An 18,468-nucleotide genomic window follows, 5' to 3' on the forward strand; every position below is an offset into this window, starting at 1 on the left:
TACTCGTAATTCCCAGAGACTGAAAACATAACCAAATGTCTTTCAACCAATGAATGGAGTCAAACTGTGGTGCATCCTCACACTGGAACACTGCTGAGCAACAAAGGAACAACCTACCAACCCGCAGAGCACCCTCAAATGCACCGTGCCGACCCGAAGACCAAGAGCAGACTACACAGCATGGTTTCCCTTGGAAGCCTTTTGCAAAAGGCAAGGTGACCGGGACAGAACACAATTGGTGGCTGCCGAGGAGGTGGCCGCAACGGAGCTAGAGGCAATTTTTGGGGTGCTGAAACTATTCAACATGGTGGCTCCTGGTGGGGGTGACATGGCTGCATGTAACACATCTGTAGACTGAAGGAGTGAATTTCACAATGTGTAATTTACACCTCAGTAGCCCCGTGTCCCAGAGAACTCACCATCCAGGGTGGACTGCAGCGGGCCTATCCTCCCCATCCGCCGGAACCTCCACACGTGTCTGGATGCTGGCACGTACAGCTGCGTGACCTGTGGGGGCAATCCTGGTTCAGAACTCGCCTGTGCTCCAGCACACGCCTGAACAGAACTGGGGCTGGACGTTTCTGTCCCGTGGCCGGGCCCTCTCTCTGACCTCATCCTTCATGTCCTTTTGGTCTGCCTTTTCCCGTCCTCTCTCACGCTGGCCGCCCTTTCATACTTTTACAGTTAACTACGTTTTCTAATACACCCCAAATAAATCTCTAATTGTCTTATCCAATGATGCATAATATCTAAACATAGCAAATATCATGGCTTTATGAAGCAAAGTCTTATCACTTTAAAAATTATCATCAAAGATTCACTTTCTAACTTTTTTCAATTTGCTTGAGGTAGTATTCAAGTAAAATAGATACAGAATGTTTTCTCTTATTTTTCATCTGTCAGTTCCTCTCATCCCTTATTTTTGATCCTTGTCATTTTATTTTTTTATTTTTTAATTTTTGATCCAGGATCTTGATCTATTGCCTAGGCTGGAATGCAGTGGTGTGACTTCAGCTCACTGGTTTCAAGCAATCCTCCCACCTCAGCCTCCTGAGTGTCTGGGACTACAGGCACATACCATCACGCCTGTTTAAGTTTTGTATTTTTTGTAGAGACGGGGTTTTGCTATCTTGCACAAACACTGGTCCTGAACTCCTGAGCTTAAGCGATCTGCCTGCCTCAGCCTCCCAAAGTGCTTGGGTCACAGGCCTGAGCTGCCACTCCCGGCCGGCCCTTGCAGTTTTTTCTTTTTTTAGATGGAGTCTGATTTACTCTGTCACCCAGGATGGAGTGTACTGGCCTGATCGTGGCTCACTGCAACCTCTGCCCCAGCCTCCCAAGTAGCTGGGATTATAGGGGCATGCCACCATGCTCAGCTAACTTTCGTAGTTTCAGTAGAGATGGGATTTCACCGTGTTGGCCTGGCTAGTCTTGAACTCCTGACCTCAGGTGATTCACTCACCGTGGCCTCCCAAAGTGCTGGGATTACAGGTGTGAGCCACCACGCCGGGCCACCCTTGCAATTTTTTTTTTTTTTTTTTTTTTGAGATGCAGTTTTGCTTTTGTTGCCCAGGCTGGAGCAATGGCATGATCTTGGCTCACTGCAACCTTCGCCTCCCAGGTTCCAGTAATTCTCCTGCCTCAGCCTCCCAAGTAGCTGGGAGTACAGGCATGCATCACCACGCCTGGCTAATTTTGTATTTTTGGTAGAGATGGCATTTCTCCATGTTTGTCAGGCTGGTCTCAAACTCCTGACCTCAGGTGATCTGCCAATGTTGGCCTCTCAAAGTGCTGGGATTACAGGCATGAGTCACCATGCCCAGCCCACCCTTGCAATTTTTCATGAAGAAACTTTTATCCTGTAGAATCTCCTATAATCTGGATTTTGCTAGTTGCACCCTCACAGTGTTGTTAAACACGCACTTCTAACCCATTTCATGTAATATGGTAGTTAGATGTAGAGGTTCCACCGCATTTAGATTTAACTTTCTGGTGAGAATGTTTCCTAAGTGGTGGGATGCTCGTTTACCGAGAGGCCACCATGTCTATTTATCACTGCAGAGGTGAAAGCTACTTCGAGTTTGTGTGTGTGCACTGTACCACACACCGTCAGACCAGCAGACCCTGGGCACGCACTACACCTGGAGTTGAACTGCCCTGGTCTTCTCCTCCACCAGAACCTGCAGGGCAGGCTGATTTCAGTTTGCAAAATCCCTTTTCACATAGTATTGGCTAGATACTTTTATGCAAAAGATCACACATCATCAACTATCTGGTTTGCCTAAGGTATAGTTTTATAAATAAAAGGTAGATTAAATGTTTCAGTGCTTTTTTTCAAAACAATATTCAAAATAATGAGATGCTTCCTTTGCATCCTACAAATATGACAATTACGGGTTTTGTTAGCATCCTTACAAACTCAAGGCTTAGCTGCTTTGATGAATGCCTCAAGTTTCTGCCCATGACCAGCTGGAGACAGGCTCTCAACCCCAGCCAGCCTCCAATGGCTTCCACGCTCTCCAGCGTGACAGAACACTCCACACACATCTTGTAGGGTCTTCCCCAGACTTGGAGCCAAGCACCGTGCCCAAGACTGCTTCTTTTGCTGAGAAACATGTAGTGACTGTGGCCTGGGCCCTGGAGGTGTTCACTGCTGCAGGGTCTGCCACCACTGCTACACCTTGTCAGCAGGCAGAGTTGGAAGCCACAGGCTTAACTTATAAATATCTCATGAGGACATAGTCCTGCTTAAGAAATTGTTCTGAAACACGCCTGTTTTCTCTCCTCTAATATTTCTGTGACATGATTTCTTTTCTACCCTCCACCACTCCATCTCTTACTCCAACGATTCTGAAACAAATCCAGTTAGGACTTTTTCTTAAGAACAAAACTGAAAATACCTACTGTCCTCTGTTAATGCAGTGTCCTCCATATCACTTAAATTTTTTGGTTCTTTTTTTGAGACAGAGTCTTGCTCTGTCGCCCAGGCCGGAGTGCAGTGGCGCAATCTTGGCTCACTGCAACCTCCGCCTCCTGGGCTCAGCGGATTCTCATAACTCAGCCTCCAGAAAAGCTGGGACGATAGTGGGGCATGTATCATGCCTGGCTAATTTTTGCATTTTTTTTTCTTTTTGGAGAGAGAGTCAGTTTTGCTCTGTTGTCCAGGCACAATACAGGCTTACGGCAACCTCCACCTCTAGGACTCAAGTGATTATCCTGCTTCAGCCTCCCGAGTAGCTAAAATTACAGGTGCCTGCCACCATACCTGGCTAATTTTTGTATTTTCACAAGAGACGGGGTTTTTCCATGATTGTCAGGCTGGTCTCGAACTCCTGACTTCAGGTGATCTACCCACCTCCGCCTACCAAAGTGCTAAGGTTACAGGCATGAACCACTGCACCCGGGCACTTACATTTTTTACTAATGTGTCATACTACTGAATCTGCTTTGGATGTTCGTGTGATTTTCAAATTTGTCTCTAGAAAATCAAGAATTTTCAAATTTGTTGTTTTAGAAAATCAAGAATAAAGGACTGGTGTGGTGGCTCACGTCTATAATCACAGCACTTTGGGAGCCCAAGGTAGGAGGATCACTTGAGGCCAGGAGTTTGAGACCACCATGGGCAACATAGCAAGATTCTGTCTCAAAAACAACAACAAAAACAAAAAAACCAAACAACAAAAACAAAAAAGAAAAATTAGGTATAAGATCTATCTCTTTGGCCGGGCGCGGTGGCTCAAGCCTGTAATCCCAGCACTTTGGGAGGCCGAGGCGGGTGGATCACGAGGTCGAGAGATCGAGCCCATCCTGGTCAACATGGTGAAACCCCGTCTCTACTAAAAATACAAAAAATTAGCTGGGCATGGTGGCGCGTGCCTGTAATCCCAGCTACTCAGGAGGCTGAGGCAGGAGAATTGCCTGAACCCGGGAGGTGGAGGTTGCGGTGAGCCGAGATCGCGCCATTGCACTCCAGCCTGGGTAACAAGAGCGAAACTCCGTCTCAAAAAAAAAAAAAAAAAAAAAAAAAAAAAAAAAAAATCTATCTCTTTTAAGTACTGAACATATATCTATTAAGACTAATGAAAGCAAAATATTTTTTTCTTTTCTTTTTTTTTTTTTTTTTTTTTTTTTTGAGACAGAGTTTCGCTCTTGTTACCCAGGCTGGAGTGCAATGGCGCGATCTCGGCTCACCGCAACCTCCACCTCCCGGGTTCAGGCAATTCTCCTGCCTCAGCCTCCTGAGTAGCTGGGATTACAGGCACGCGCCACCATGCCCAGCTATTTTTTTGTATTTTTAGTAGAGACGGGGTTTCACCATGTTGACCAGGATGGTCTCGATCTCTCGACCTCGTGATCCACCCGCCTCGGCCTCCCAAAGTGCTGGGATTACAGGCTTGAGCCACCGCGCCCGGCCGAAAGCAAAATATTTTTCAACCTCGACAAAGAATCATTAGGCTTTAATATAATCTCAGGTTAACAATGAAAATTGAGGATCAATAACAAACTCAGAATATCATTTTAAGTCAATGGTACTGCTATATGGTCCCATTAAGTATTTGGCCTAAGAGTCAGTAATAAGGTTTATCATTAATATTAGTCGTCTAAGTCATAAAATAAATAATTTTAAAGAACTTAATTCTTCTCCCCAGAAAGACATAAGCTGAACATATATTTTAAATAGATATCAAAAACATTCTTTAATTAACACCTTATCTGCTTTAATATCTTCTTGTTCTGACAGCCAGTGGTTTGGAGGACAAAAATTTCTCCTTGTGTCTCTGGATTTCAACATTTTCACTAGATTGGTGATAACCTGAAAAGAAAGAACAGGTCCATGTCACACATGTGAGCTCGGCAGTGAGCTGCACAGTGAGCAATCCATTCACTTCAAGGAGGCCCAGACAGCTGGTGCAGGAACCCAGGTCGAGCCGGACACCAAACCCGCTCACAGAAAAGGGCTTCTTTCTGCCATCACAAAAATGCGTACAAAGCAGTTATCTGCCAACAGATACGTGCAGAACGACAAACATAAATACACGTACACGTAATTCTTTTAAGTTACAAGGGAGGTGGCGATGAAGCTTTGAAACACAAATTTGGTGGCAGCTAAATATCAGAACTCATGAACACAAGGAAGGAAAGAACAGACACTGGGGTCTACTCAAAGGGAGAGGGGGAAGAGGTAGAGGAGCAGAAAAGATGACTACTGGGGACTGAGCTTAACACCTGGGTGATCTAATAATATGTGCAAAAACACTTGTGACATATGTTTATCTGTGTCACAAATCTTCATATATTACCCCCAAACTTAAAAATAAAAAATTGAAAAACAAACAAACAAAAAACCCCACAAATCTGCAAATATCTTAGCTCATCAGAGTTATAATGAAAGATGTCTCTAAGTGGTGCAATTCTGTAAAACCTTTCCCTGAGATAGCATTTCTTAGTCTTCTGAGAAATAATTACTAAGGGCACTAGGGAAAAAAGCAGCACCGCAGGGATCATTGTCACATCCCCGAAAGAGAAAAACAATCCAACATTTACCTCGTGGAAGCAAATGAAGTTAGGTTTATTTCTGATCATAACTCCAGAAAAACCAAGTCTGATCTCCTTGATAACCTTTCTAAACAGTCTGGCCTGGACACACTTCACTGTATCATCACGGCTTAGTCTTTTATTACGGTTTTAAAATTACAATATTCTTTCAGAACAGCTCCTCTCTGGGTGTGCAGTGAGCTCCTCACAAATAGAATCCAACGAGCCATCTTGGAACCTAGCAGGTACTAAACAACTGATTTGGGAACAGTAATTGTAAATTTTCTAATACATGATTCAAGAGCACTATTTTAAAGAGACCTGAAGTTCTCTACCCAATAGGAACATATTTTGTAATAAACAAAAACCAAGATTGTAAATCCAACATTCTAAACGTTTACAACCATGACTGTATCACACAACCACCACAGAGCTAAAGACGGTGCTTTCTAAAAAGGTCGGTCAGGCCTGGACGCATGCTGCCTCTAATGAGAGACAACGGAAATTATCACAGAAAAACAGAATCAGGACAACTGGATTTATGATACACCCACCAGAGAGACCAGAAATATTATGCCACTATATATACTAATTTATGTAATATAAATATATTAACTAGTGTATTATACATTTATTAAGTATCTAATACATACAGGATATATTCAATATATCATAAAGATCACACAATCAGTTATTTGAGACTTCCCTTTAAAATTCTGTAATTTAGGATTTACATATGATGGAAATATAAATGCTTATTTTATGAAATGCAAATCCAAGGTATACAGAAATACCAGAAATTCTGTGTGCTGAAGGAACAAGGGGAAGGGTACAGGGCACCTGGGCTGGTATCTCAGGCCACTACGATACAGACACCCCTTGAATGACCTACCCATGAACGGAGAAACTGCCTAGTTTTTCACTCAAGATCAAGGATATGCCTTTCTAAGTGGTAGCTATTTCTTACCAATTTAGAAGTAGCAATTATCTTGCAGCATTTTAAAACCCATCACATACTATGGAAATATCACCCTTCTGAAATGAGTGGAAATGTTTAGTTAGGTAATCAGGGTAAATTGGAGGCCATTATTCCTTGACCCCTGACCCCCTTGGTGTTGCTCAGACGGTCAGCTGCACACACAGCATCTTACGATGAGTGATTTCCTGTGCAGCCCAGGCAGACCAGGAACAGCCTTCTTATTGCTTCTATCTGGTTAACTGTGCGGTTGAAACGAAGTACTGCCATTGACCTAATACCTAATTCTTTAAAGTCATTCATGTTACTCTTCAAAAGTAAAAGATGAATGAGCTGTGCTAATTACATGTGCTATACCTGTATGAGATAAATTCAGGTATTTCCTACAGAGCACACACTCTTCCAACAGTAAGAGAAAGAGTACAATCTTTTCATATGAAGACAATCATGTCTGTTCTTTCCATTTTTATGACCAATTGATACTTTAAATAAATCCAGACTTAATAGTTACCAGGCTGCAATTGACCCTTTCATACACACCCCAACAGTTAACAAACGTCCTGCTTTCAGACATATTTACGAATTTAATTGCATCATCCCACAGAATCCTGGGGTCCCCATGAATTTCTCATCCCCAAGGAAACTTAGCTTTACTGAGGGAGTACTTCCTCCAGGTCAGGCAAGGGGAAGATGAGGTCTGCCTAATTCTAACATCTAACATCTATCTTGATTCAATCTCTGTTCATAAAAACATATATTTTCCACAGATTATAAACATTATCAAACTACACGAGGCAATTAATGTTCTCATGTACATTCTTCTACTAAATTATAAAATCAAATGTTAAAAAATTTCAATGTAGGGTATCTTCTTCCATATTTCCTATCCTAAATATGAAAAAAGAAGTAATCGCGTTACCAATATAACATGCCAGTACCACTGATTCTTGGTGAATCAAAAAACCAGCCAACCAACCAACCAACCAATCAACCAACCAACCAAACAAAAAACGAGGTGGAGGGAGGTGGGGAGAAAGAAGGAAGGAAGAAGAAGGCACAAAAGGGAGCCCCGCCAAGGGAGCCACGTTAGGGAGCCACGTTAACGGAGCCACGTTAAGGGAGCCACGTTAAGGACGGGATATCAAGACAGAAGGCACCGTGTGGTCATGCATGGTTCAACAAACATCAAATAATGTATTTTTAGTATAAGTATGTCCAAAATATTGCATGGAACATTAATTATATTTTTTAAAGCAATTGTGATTTATTCATAATTCAAATTTAACTAGGTGATCTCTCTTTTTATTTGCTAAATACGGCGTGACTAGTCCTGGACCAATTCCCAAAATACTTACTTAGAAATGACAAATATCAAACCTTAAAATTCAACTAAGAACATTTTCCTCCTTCATGGCAACTATTTTTCTCCTAAGTTTTAACAAAAAATATAAACATGAACATTTGACTGGATCCATTTTATGATCTCAAAACACCTGTAACACATTCCTTTTTTCCACATTCATTCCACTACTCTATGAGCACCTAGTACCAAAAGGGAAAGCCTGTGGAAGCAGACATGCCAAAATCACTTAAAAGGACTAAATCTGTCGAAGTGAGTTATTTGCAGTTAGGTCTGTGGCTCTGAACCTTTGCTGTGTGATGGAATCACCTGGAGTATGCAGAACGTGCACCACGGGCCTGCCACCTTCAGTGACTCGAATTCAACTGGGCTGAGGTAGAGCCAGTCGGGTTTTCAACTGCTCCCCCAGGTGACTCTGATAGGTAGGTACAACTTGAGAACAAGTGTGCTAAGTTACAGCAAACATTGGAACAACTAACTGTATCTAGTGGAATACACAGTTTTAGTGGATTTTAAGTTCTGAAATACAATAGCATTACATTCATCTGATGTAACTCTTGTCCCTCCTGTCATGTTCTTCCACCCTAGATCAAAATGTTACATTAAATAAATGCAGAAACTAATAAATTATTCAAGTACTAATTTTATTCAGAAATGTACACAACTGTCAGGCATGATGGCTCACACCTGTAATCCTAGCACTTCAGGAGGGTGGGCAGACCACTTGAGCTTAGGTGTTTAAGACCAGCCTGGGCAACATGGTGAAACCCCAATCCTACAAAAAATACAAAAAGTAGCCAGGTGTGGTGGCACATGCCTGTAATCCCAGCTACTCAGGAGGCCAAGGTGGGAGAATTGCTTGAGTGTAGGGGATGGAGGTCACAGTGAGATCAAGCCACTGTACTCCAGCCTGGGCAACAGAACAAGACACGAGACCCGAGACCCTGTCTCAAAAAAAAAAAAAAAAAAAAAAAAAAAAAAAAGACCAAAGACAAAGACACACAACTGTTACACATGCTCTATTACGTACTATTTGAATGAAGAATAGGTGATGCTATAAGCAGATTCCGCTTAACCCAATATTAAAAAGATCAAGTAGATAACTGCTTAGAAACATACTAACTTCTTATAAAAATCATGTTTGACAACTGTCCGGGTTAAACATGGTAAATTAACAGGCACTGTTTTTACAAGATCACTATGTTTGAGTTAATGACAATGATGTTATCAGAAACTCTTGCTGACTTGGCCTTGGGGAAATATTCGTAAGCACTAGCTATATTACCACAAATGTATTTATATATTAGGTGACAAGGCTATTAATACTAAATTGTGACATTTCTGTATGGAGACGATTTTTGCAACCGAAAAAAAAAATATTAAGTATATATACTTCAAGTTTTGAAGGATAACTGAAAAGACTAAATGGCATCATAACATAAAATAAAAATACATTTTTATCTTAAATCTGATCTGTAAAATCTGGTAACAAAAACCAAACAGCTGAGTTAATTCTTTTTCATTTCTTTCTTTTCTTTCTAGAGTAGATCTACTCCTGAATCCAGATGAGTTAATTCTTTAAAAAGCAAAAAACAGCCGGGTGCAGTGGCGCACGCCTATAATCCCAGCACTTACCAAGGCGGGCAGATCATGAGGTCAGGAGTTTGAAACCAGCCTGGCCAACATGGTGAAACCCCATCTCTACTAAAAAATTAGCTGGGAGTGGTGGTGCGCACCTATAACCTCAGCTACTCGGGAGCTGAGGCAGGAGAGCTGCTTGAACCTGGGAGGCGGAGGTTGCAGTGAGCCCAGACTGCACCACTGCACTCCAGCCTGGACAAGAGCAAGACTCCGTCTCAAGGGAAAAATAAAGGAAAAATACAAAGGATACCTAAGCACACAACTGCAGGTTCTGAAGTGCAGTAAATGTGTAATGTGGGAAACAAGTGAGAATGTATTTCTACAATTTGACTTCATAAAGAAGAATATATGAAAGTAACATATAAGAAAAAGCTTTAAGAATATGACCTTGTTGGAACATGACCATTTTCCTCAAACAAGTTAAGCGTAAGATGATGCAGCACCTGGTGCATCCACAGGCTGGCCTCTTGGGCTTGCTATTTCTCCCTGTACCTAGCTGAATGCATGTCTCCTTCACTACACGGTGATACTGCAGGAACATGCACCCAGTGTGAATTCAATCACGATCCCCTGGCGTAGAGCCGTGCCACTATGGGTGGGATGAATACTGTTGAGTGTTGAAATAACTGAGTAAAACACTCTCACCATAAAATATCTGGTATGGGCTGCTGCTGTCAAAAGTTAATCAAGTTTTCTATTGCCCTCAGTTATCACCTGTTAACCCATTTATGCCTAGTCTTCCATTATTGGAAAGCTAGGCTTGCCGGAGTTATTTATATTCTACTGCTCAAGTTCATTGCCAAGGCCTGATTTTTCAGGAAAATTTTTTGCTAATTCCAGCATAAATGGTTTAAAAACTGGTATATTTTGAAAAACAGTATTCTTCAGAACATAATTAAAGCAATATAAAATTACTTCATACAGTATCCATTGTAGTACACTTTAGCAGTCAAAAAACAAAATCAAGAAACACAGAAAACCCTTCAAAGAAATCAATACCTTCAGGAGCTGGTTTTTGAAAAGATCAACAAATAGACCGCTAGCCAGATCAATAATAGAGAGAGAAGAATCAAATAGATGCAATAAAAAATGATAAAGGGGGTATCATCATTGATTCCACAGAAATACAAACTACCATCAGAGATTACTACAAACAAATCTATGCACATAAACCAGTAAACCTTAAGGAAATGGATAAATTCCTGGACACCTGCATCCTCCCAAGCCTAAACCAGGAAGAAGTTGAAACCCTGAACAGACCAATAACAAGGGCTGAAGTTGAGGAAGGAATTAAGAGCCCACCACCCAAAAAAAGCCCAGGCCCAGATGGGTTCACAGCCGAATTCTACCAGACGTACAAAGAGGAGCTGGTACCATTCCTTCTGAAACTATTCCAAACAATTGAAAAAGAGGGAATGCTTCCCAAATCATTTTATGAGCCCAACATCATCCTGATACCAAAACCTGGCAGAGACTCAGCAAGAAAAGAAAACTTCAGGCCAATATCCATGATGAACATAGACGCAAAAATCTTCAATAAAACACTGGCAAACCAATTGCAACAGCACATCAAAAAGCTCATCCACCACAATCAAGCAGGCTTCATCCCAGGGATGCAAGGCTGGTTCAACATACACAAGTCTATAAACATAATCCACCCTACAAACAAAAACCAAAGACAAAAACCATGATTATCTCAAGAGATACAGAGAAGATCTTCAACAAAATTCAACAGCCCTTTATGCTAAAAACTCTCAATAAACTAGGTATCAATGGAAAGTATCTCAAAATAATAAAAGCTATTTACGACAAACCCACAGCCAATATCATACTGTATGGGCAAAAACTGGAAGCATTCCCTTTGAAATCTGGCACTAGACAAGGTTGCCCTCTCTCACCACTCCTACTCAATATAGTATTGGAAGTTCTAGCCAAAGCAATCAGGCAAGAAAAAGAAATAAAGGGTATTCAATTAGGAAAGGAGGAAGTCAAACTGTCTCTATTTGCAGGTGACATGGCTGTATATTTATAAGACCCCATCGTCTCAGCCCAAAATTTCCTAAACTGATAAGCAACTTCAGCAAAGTCTCAGGATACAAAATCAACGTGCAGAAATCACAAGCATTCCTATACACCAGTAACAGACTTAAAGAGAGCCAAATCAAGAATGAACTGCCATTCACAATCACTACAAAGACAATACCTAGGAATACAACTGACAGAGGACGTAAAGGACCTCTTCAAGGGGAACTACAAGCCGCTGCTCAAGGAAATAAGAGAGGACACAAACAAATGGAGAAACATTCCATGTTCATGGTTAGGAAGAATCAATGTTGTGAAAATGGTCATACCGCCTAAAGTAATTTATAGAATTCAATGCTATCCCCATCAAGCTACCTATGACCCTCTTAACAGAACTGGAAAAAACCACCTTAAACTTCATATGGAACCAAAAGAGAGCCTGCATAGCCAGGACAATCCTAAGCAAAAAGAACAAAGCTGGAGACATCACACTACCTGACTTCAAACTATACTACACGGATACAGTATTCAAAACAGCAGGGTACTGGTACCAAAACAGAGATATAGACCAATGGAACAGAACAGAGACCTTGGAGGCAATGCCACACATCTACACCATCTGATCTTTGACAAACCTCACAAAAACAAGCAACGGGGAAAGGATTCCCTGTTTAAAAAATGGCATTGGGAAAACTGGCTAGCCATGTACAGAAAGCAGAAACTGGACCCCTTCCTGACACTTTACACTAAAATTAACTCCTGATGGATTAAAGACTTAAGCATAAGACCTAACGCCATAAAAACCCTAGAAGAAAACCAAGGCAAAACCATTCAGGACATAGGCATAGGCAAGGACTTCGTGATTAAAACACCAAAAGCATTGACAACAAAAGTCAAAATAGACAAATGGGATCTAATCAAACCCCAGAGCTTCTGTACTGCAAAAGAAACAATCATTAGAGTGAACTGGCAATCAACAGAATGGGAAAAAATTTTTGCAATCTACCCATCTGACAAAGGGCTAATACCAAGAATCTACAAAGAACTAAAACAGATTTACAAGAAAAAAACAAACAACCCCATTTGAAAGTGGGCGAAGGATATGAACAGATACTTTTCAGAAGAAGACATATATGAGGTCAACAAACAGATGAAAAAATGCTCATCATTACCGGTCATTAGAGAAATGCAAATCAAAACCACACTGTGATACCATCTCACACCAGTTAGAATGGGGACCATTAAAAAATCTGGAGACAATGGATGCTGGAGAGGATGTGGAGAAATAGAAACACTTTTACACTGTTGGTGGGAGTGTAAATTAGTTCAACCATTGTGGAAGACAGTGTGGCGATTCCTCAAGGATCTAGAAACAGAAATTCCATTTGACCCAGCAATCCCATTACTGGGTATATATCCAAAAGATTATAAATAGTTCCATTATTAGGATACATGCACATGTATGTTCACTGTGGCACTGTTTACAATAGCAAAGACCTGGAACCAACCCAAATGCCCATCAATGATAGACTGGACTAGGAAAATGTGGCACATATACACCATGGAATACTATGCAGCCATAAAAAGTGATGAGTTCATATCCTTTGTAGGGACATGGATGAATCTGGAAACCAGCATTCTTAGCAAACTGACACAAGAACAGAAAATCAAGGCTGGGCGTGGTGGCTCAAGCCTGTAATCCCAGCACTTTGGGAGGCTAAGGCGGGTGGATCATGAGGTCAAGAGATCGAGACCATCCTGGTCAACATGGTGAAACCCCGTATCTACTAAAAATACAAAAATTGGCTGGGCATGGTGGCGCATGCCTGTAATCCCAGCTACTTAGGAGGCTGAGGCAGGAGAATTGCTTGAACCCAGGAGGCAGAGGTTGTGGTGCGGTGAGCCAAGATCGCGTCATTGCACTCCAGCCTGGGTAACAAGAGCGAAAATCCGTCTCAAAAAAAAAAAAAAAAAAAAAAAAAAAAAAAAAAAGAAAATCAAATACCGCATGTTCTCACTCATAGGTGGGTGTTGAACAATGGGTACACATGGACACGGGGAGAGGAGCATCACAAGCTGGGGTCTGTTTGGGGGAAATAGCGGAGGAGCAGTGGGGGCTAGGGAGGTTGGGGAGGGGTAACATGGGGAGAAATGCCAGATATAGGTGACAGGGGATGGAGGCAGCAAACCACATTGCCATTTATGTACCTATGCAACAATGCTGCATGTTCTGCACATGTACCCCAGAACCTAAAGTGCAATAAAATATATAGGTAAATAAATAAAAAACAAAAATCAATCAAATCATCGATAACAGAAAAGAATATGGCACAGTGCTACAAGATTTGGGCATATATTGCTTTGGGTCTTTTGGTTATAACATGGGCACTTAAATGGTCCCATGTTAGGATTATATTAACAGGGCACTGCTGTTGCTTTATTGCTTTTTAAAAATAGCTTTTTGGAACTGAAAAAATACAAATTAACTACTAAGGAAGTGAAAATCACTCACAGCATGGATCTTTTTCTTTCTCTACAGATATATGAATAAGGAAGGCATGAGAACCCTCCTCCTGTTTCCCTATCACTGGATGGAATTCCTGTTAAGTTTGGTAGACGCAAACACACATTTCAAAACAGGATTTCCTATCACATCAAGCTAAGGTAATTATAGCTATAAATTACTCTTCAAGAGGAGTTTATAAATATGATAAACGCATAAACTGTTTTAGCAGTGTCAATGCAGGGCTTAGAAAGTGACCTCAATTCTTATAGTGACAAAGAAAGATGATTCTATCCACTTAAAATTCTATGTTCTGTGACCAGCCAACAGAGCCTCTAACACAAATGACTTTGGAAGGACCATGGTACGACTGAAAAATGAAAATGGTCGCTGTTGAAGGAGTCAGGTCTCATCATTTGCAATTCTGTCAAAATCAATGGAAAGCAGGAGATCATGGGCAAAACGCTTTTGCCTTCTTTGGATGATTCTACCTTGAATTCTTCAACTCAAATTTGGCACTACAATAATATGAAAAAATGCTAAGATCTTTATTCTTTTCAGAAGGGGAATGTAGAAGAGCAGCTGGTTCTACCATCATATACAGGATCTCATGTGTAAAACAATTATAGTATCTTTCTTACAGGACTGTTGTATTAAATGAATATATGCAAAGCTCTTAGAATACTGCCTAAAATAGTTAACTACACGGATGTAAGGTCATATAATTTTATAATAAAGATAGTATTTTCTTAATAGAAAAGCTAACAGCAGCTGATTACTCGAAAATTATGCCTTTTTATTTTGGAGGGGCTCAGCTCAAAAGCAGGTAGCATAAACTGATTTGGGGGACAGGTGGCCAAATAAATCCTTAAAAAAAAAGTCTTTAAACAATTCTGAACTCAAAAGGTCTTTGTAACAACTTGATTTCAAACCTAAAGCAATCACTAACAAGAAAAACAAGGTGAACTTTCACCCTAATTCTTAAAATCTTCAATGATTAATAAAGTGGCAGGGAGCCATTCTGAGGCATAAAAAATTCTGTATGAACTTTTCATTTAACACTTAACCAAAACAAAGAAAGAACAGAGTGGAAAATATCTTACACGGCATTATTAAGTTCAGAGGTTTCTACACACTAAAGATAAGCCTGTCATATGGGAATTACAAAACACTCAACAGGTGCTATAAAACAGTGACATTACCTGATACCGTACACAACACCTGATATTCCACATCATGGAAAGCTTTATTAACAAAGACCCCAGAGTTTAATCAAATACTGAAAGGAAAACAAACATGCTACCAGAACACCCATATCCAGGAAAAGCTTGCATAAGAATTGTTAAGTTTTAAATAGGTGAGATTGCTTATTTTTTAACTTAGCAAAATGGCAAAACTGTCCATTTTTAAGAAAGGATATATAGTAAAGGCTTAACATGCGACCTTTAAAGTTTACTTACGAATACAGAGATAGGCAATTAAAATAAATTGTGCAAACATATATTACATCAATCTGCCCAAATTATAAATTCAATGATGCATTAGGACTGTATTCAGTGCAATCAAAACATTATCAGTTATAGCCGCTGCTGCTAATGCTCATGCTCCTAAGAGAAATGTGTTGTAAAACCAGGAAGAACGGGCTGGAGAGAGACTCTCGTGGACTTGGAGGATGAATAAGCATTCCTTAATTAGCCCATCAGGTTAAGTGCAAGCATTAATGGGCCCTTCCTAAAGTCTAGCTTGACATCTTTCTCCAAACATGGCCAAGAAGAAAGTTCCATTAGCAATATTAATACAAGCTTAGTTGATCATTTTCATTCAATTAACTTCTTTCAATTAAATAGATAGCTTGACAAAAGCAGTGATAAAAGACCCAAAGGGACAGCTGATGACTCGAAGTGAACATTAGCGTGCGAGAGGTCGCTGGTATTAAACGGACTGTAAATCTAGCATTCAATTTGGAAAATGCATTTCTTCTGCTCTCACTCCTTTAATGAGCAATTTTAGCTGACTAGATGTGTTTGCAGCAGAGATTTCATGGGAAGTCAAGCGCCCTTTTCCTTTCTTTTTTTCCATCCCAACAGTTACATTCTTGCTGGTGGTGGTTTCCTGCCAACATTCCTGCCACAGGAACTCAAAACTTCACTTTCTGGTAAAAACGAAGATGTGTTAAAATAATTGATATAAAACCAGCATTAAAAATAAATGACCTAAGAAGATAATATAAACTAAAAAAAAAAAAGAAAAAAATTAATGACCTGTTTTACCTTGTTAATCAATTTTTGAAAAGTTTGAAAGAATCTCAGAAACAATTAGCAGAAAATAAAAACATTTTAAAAACTGTATTTATGTTTCATCATGTAACAGTTAAGCACTTAGGGCCACAGAAAAGACGCATGTAACAAGGTTTAAAAACAAGGTCTGAAATGAGGCTAATGTAAATTAAAATGAAAGTCATTTTAGTTAATTAAATTACCTTAATTAATCAAAAGTAACTACTAAAATGACTTTTCTTAATTAAAAAGTTGTGTAGGCCAGCTGCAGTGGCTCACGCCTATAATCCCAGCACTTTGGGAGGCAGAAGCAGGAGGAACCCCTGAGGCCAGAAGTTTCAGACCAGCATGGGTAACACAGTGTGATCCTGTCACTACAAAAAAACGAATAAATTAGCTGGGCGTGGCGGCATGTGCCTGTAGTCCCAGCTACTCAGGAGGCTGAGGTGGGAAGACTGCTTGATCCGAGGAGTTCAAGGCTGCAGTGAGCTATGATAGTGCCATTGCACAGACAGGAATGCAATGTCTCCAGTGCAAAAAAAAAAAAAAAAGTTTTGCGAATTAAGGCATGTCTGAAACAAACCTACATTTCTATTCCTCTGCAATGAGTCAAGACAAAAATTTGTATATTATTCCACATCAATATACAAAAAAATACAGATACTCTATACCTTAAATAACTGAATCCATCGTTTCTGTTCCATCTGTATGCATTGTTGCATTTCAGAACTTGTAGTAACTCCAATACTCTGAAATGCTGTAATATATTCTTCTCGAACTTCTGGCTTGGTTTCTGGATAAGCCAACTTGATGATCCCCAGGCATGCATCTCGAAGACATCGAGACAACATTATCAGCTCTTCCAAAGTGAAAGGCATCATTGATGATTGTCTTTGACCTACAACTAAAAAACATCATCCAGTCTTCTATTATGTTTTTTTGTCTTTTAATACACACACTGAAAGAGTTAAAATGCTTAAAACTTTTCTACTGTCTATGAAAACTGATGGACCACGTGGCCAGCAGCAAACTGGTTTCTCAAAATCCTTACCTTCTATGGGATCACCGAAGAATTCATTATCATGTATGGAAATTAGTGAGTGACTAAACAAGGAGCTAAAAAGGTAAAAGAGTGGGATGATTCGACTAGAGTCTTCAAAAGACATAGGCGAACCCCTGGATATCACCTGAAGCAATGGTACCATAGACCTTGGATTAAAGAAAAGAAAAAGAACAATCATTTAAAAATTAGTCTTAGTTTGGGAACTAATTAAAACATAACATCAAACAAATATAATCAGGGAAAGTAACATCTGCCTTAGGAATTAAACTATTTAAAGGCAAGTTAAAGTTACCATGGCAATGCAGGTTAATAAACGGCATAGATTAATACAAAAAATAGCACACCAGCCCATTAATCTTCACTAAGGTTCCTGCTACCTCTAGCAACTGCAAGTGAAGTTACTAAGAGTCAGCCAGTGGTTCCCAGGCTCTAACAAGGCCACTATTCAAAACACACCATGTACAATACTGTACTCTTAGGAGGAAGCCATCCCCTTTTCCTTCTACTCAATGTATTTAATAAAGGCAAATCATTCTGGTTTCAGGAAAAATTTACCCAGCACCTTACTTTTGGCAACACTGAAGCCAGACTGGAACCTTAGGAAAGCTTCCCGTCCCTCCCGTGGCCTTGCCCCCACTGCCTGGTTTCTTCACCAGCTCCCCTCCTGCTCCTGCTTCACAGCGACCTGAGTAGCTCCACAATGAGGTAGGCTTCACTCAGCAGCCTCTTTCACCCATCAAGAGCTGCGATATATTAAATTAATTAGCCAGGTGTGGTGATAAGTGCCTGTAGTCGCAGGTACTCAGGAGGCCGAGGGAGGAAAATGGCTTGAGCCCAGGAGGTAGAGGTTGCAGTGAGCTGAGACGGCACCACTGCACTCCAACCTGGGCAACACAGCCAGACTCTGTTTCAAAAAAGTTTAAAATATTTAAAAAAAAAAAAAAAAGGCATGATATATTCACTTCTTTCACCTGGAACGTCCTCTTTTTCTCTCATGTTTGAGTCTGGTTTCCTGTCTTGTGGAACGTTTAGCCAACAGAGGCTCACCTGCTCTTTCTATGCAGCCCCTGGTCCTCTCCAGCAGGTCCAGTC

At 40.5% G+C, this 18,468-nt stretch overlaps 1 protein-coding gene across 1 annotated transcript in view; it reads right to left on the reverse strand.

The window, feature by feature from the left end:
* The window catches only part of UBE3C (ubiquitin protein ligase E3C), a 128,076-nt gene that overhangs the window by 50,392 nt on the left and 59,216 nt on the right, over positions 1-18,468 (reverse strand). The window contains exons 12-15 of the mRNA XM_039472736.2: positions 17,365-17,522; positions 16,985-17,217; positions 4,709-4,813; positions 420-507 (exon numbers count right to left, since the gene is read on the reverse strand). Coding sequence (XP_039328670.1) covers positions 420-507; positions 4,709-4,813; positions 16,985-17,217; positions 17,365-17,522 — 584 coding nt within the window. The remainder of the gene's footprint in view (positions 1-419; positions 508-4,708; positions 4,814-16,984; positions 17,218-17,364; positions 17,523-18,468) is intronic.

Source organism: Saimiri boliviensis, chromosome 10, assembly GCF_048565385.1.
Source record: "Saimiri boliviensis isolate mSaiBol1 chromosome 10, mSaiBol1.pri, whole genome shotgun sequence".
NCBI classification, from domain to species: Eukaryota; Metazoa; Chordata; class Mammalia; order Primates; family Cebidae; genus Saimiri; species Saimiri boliviensis.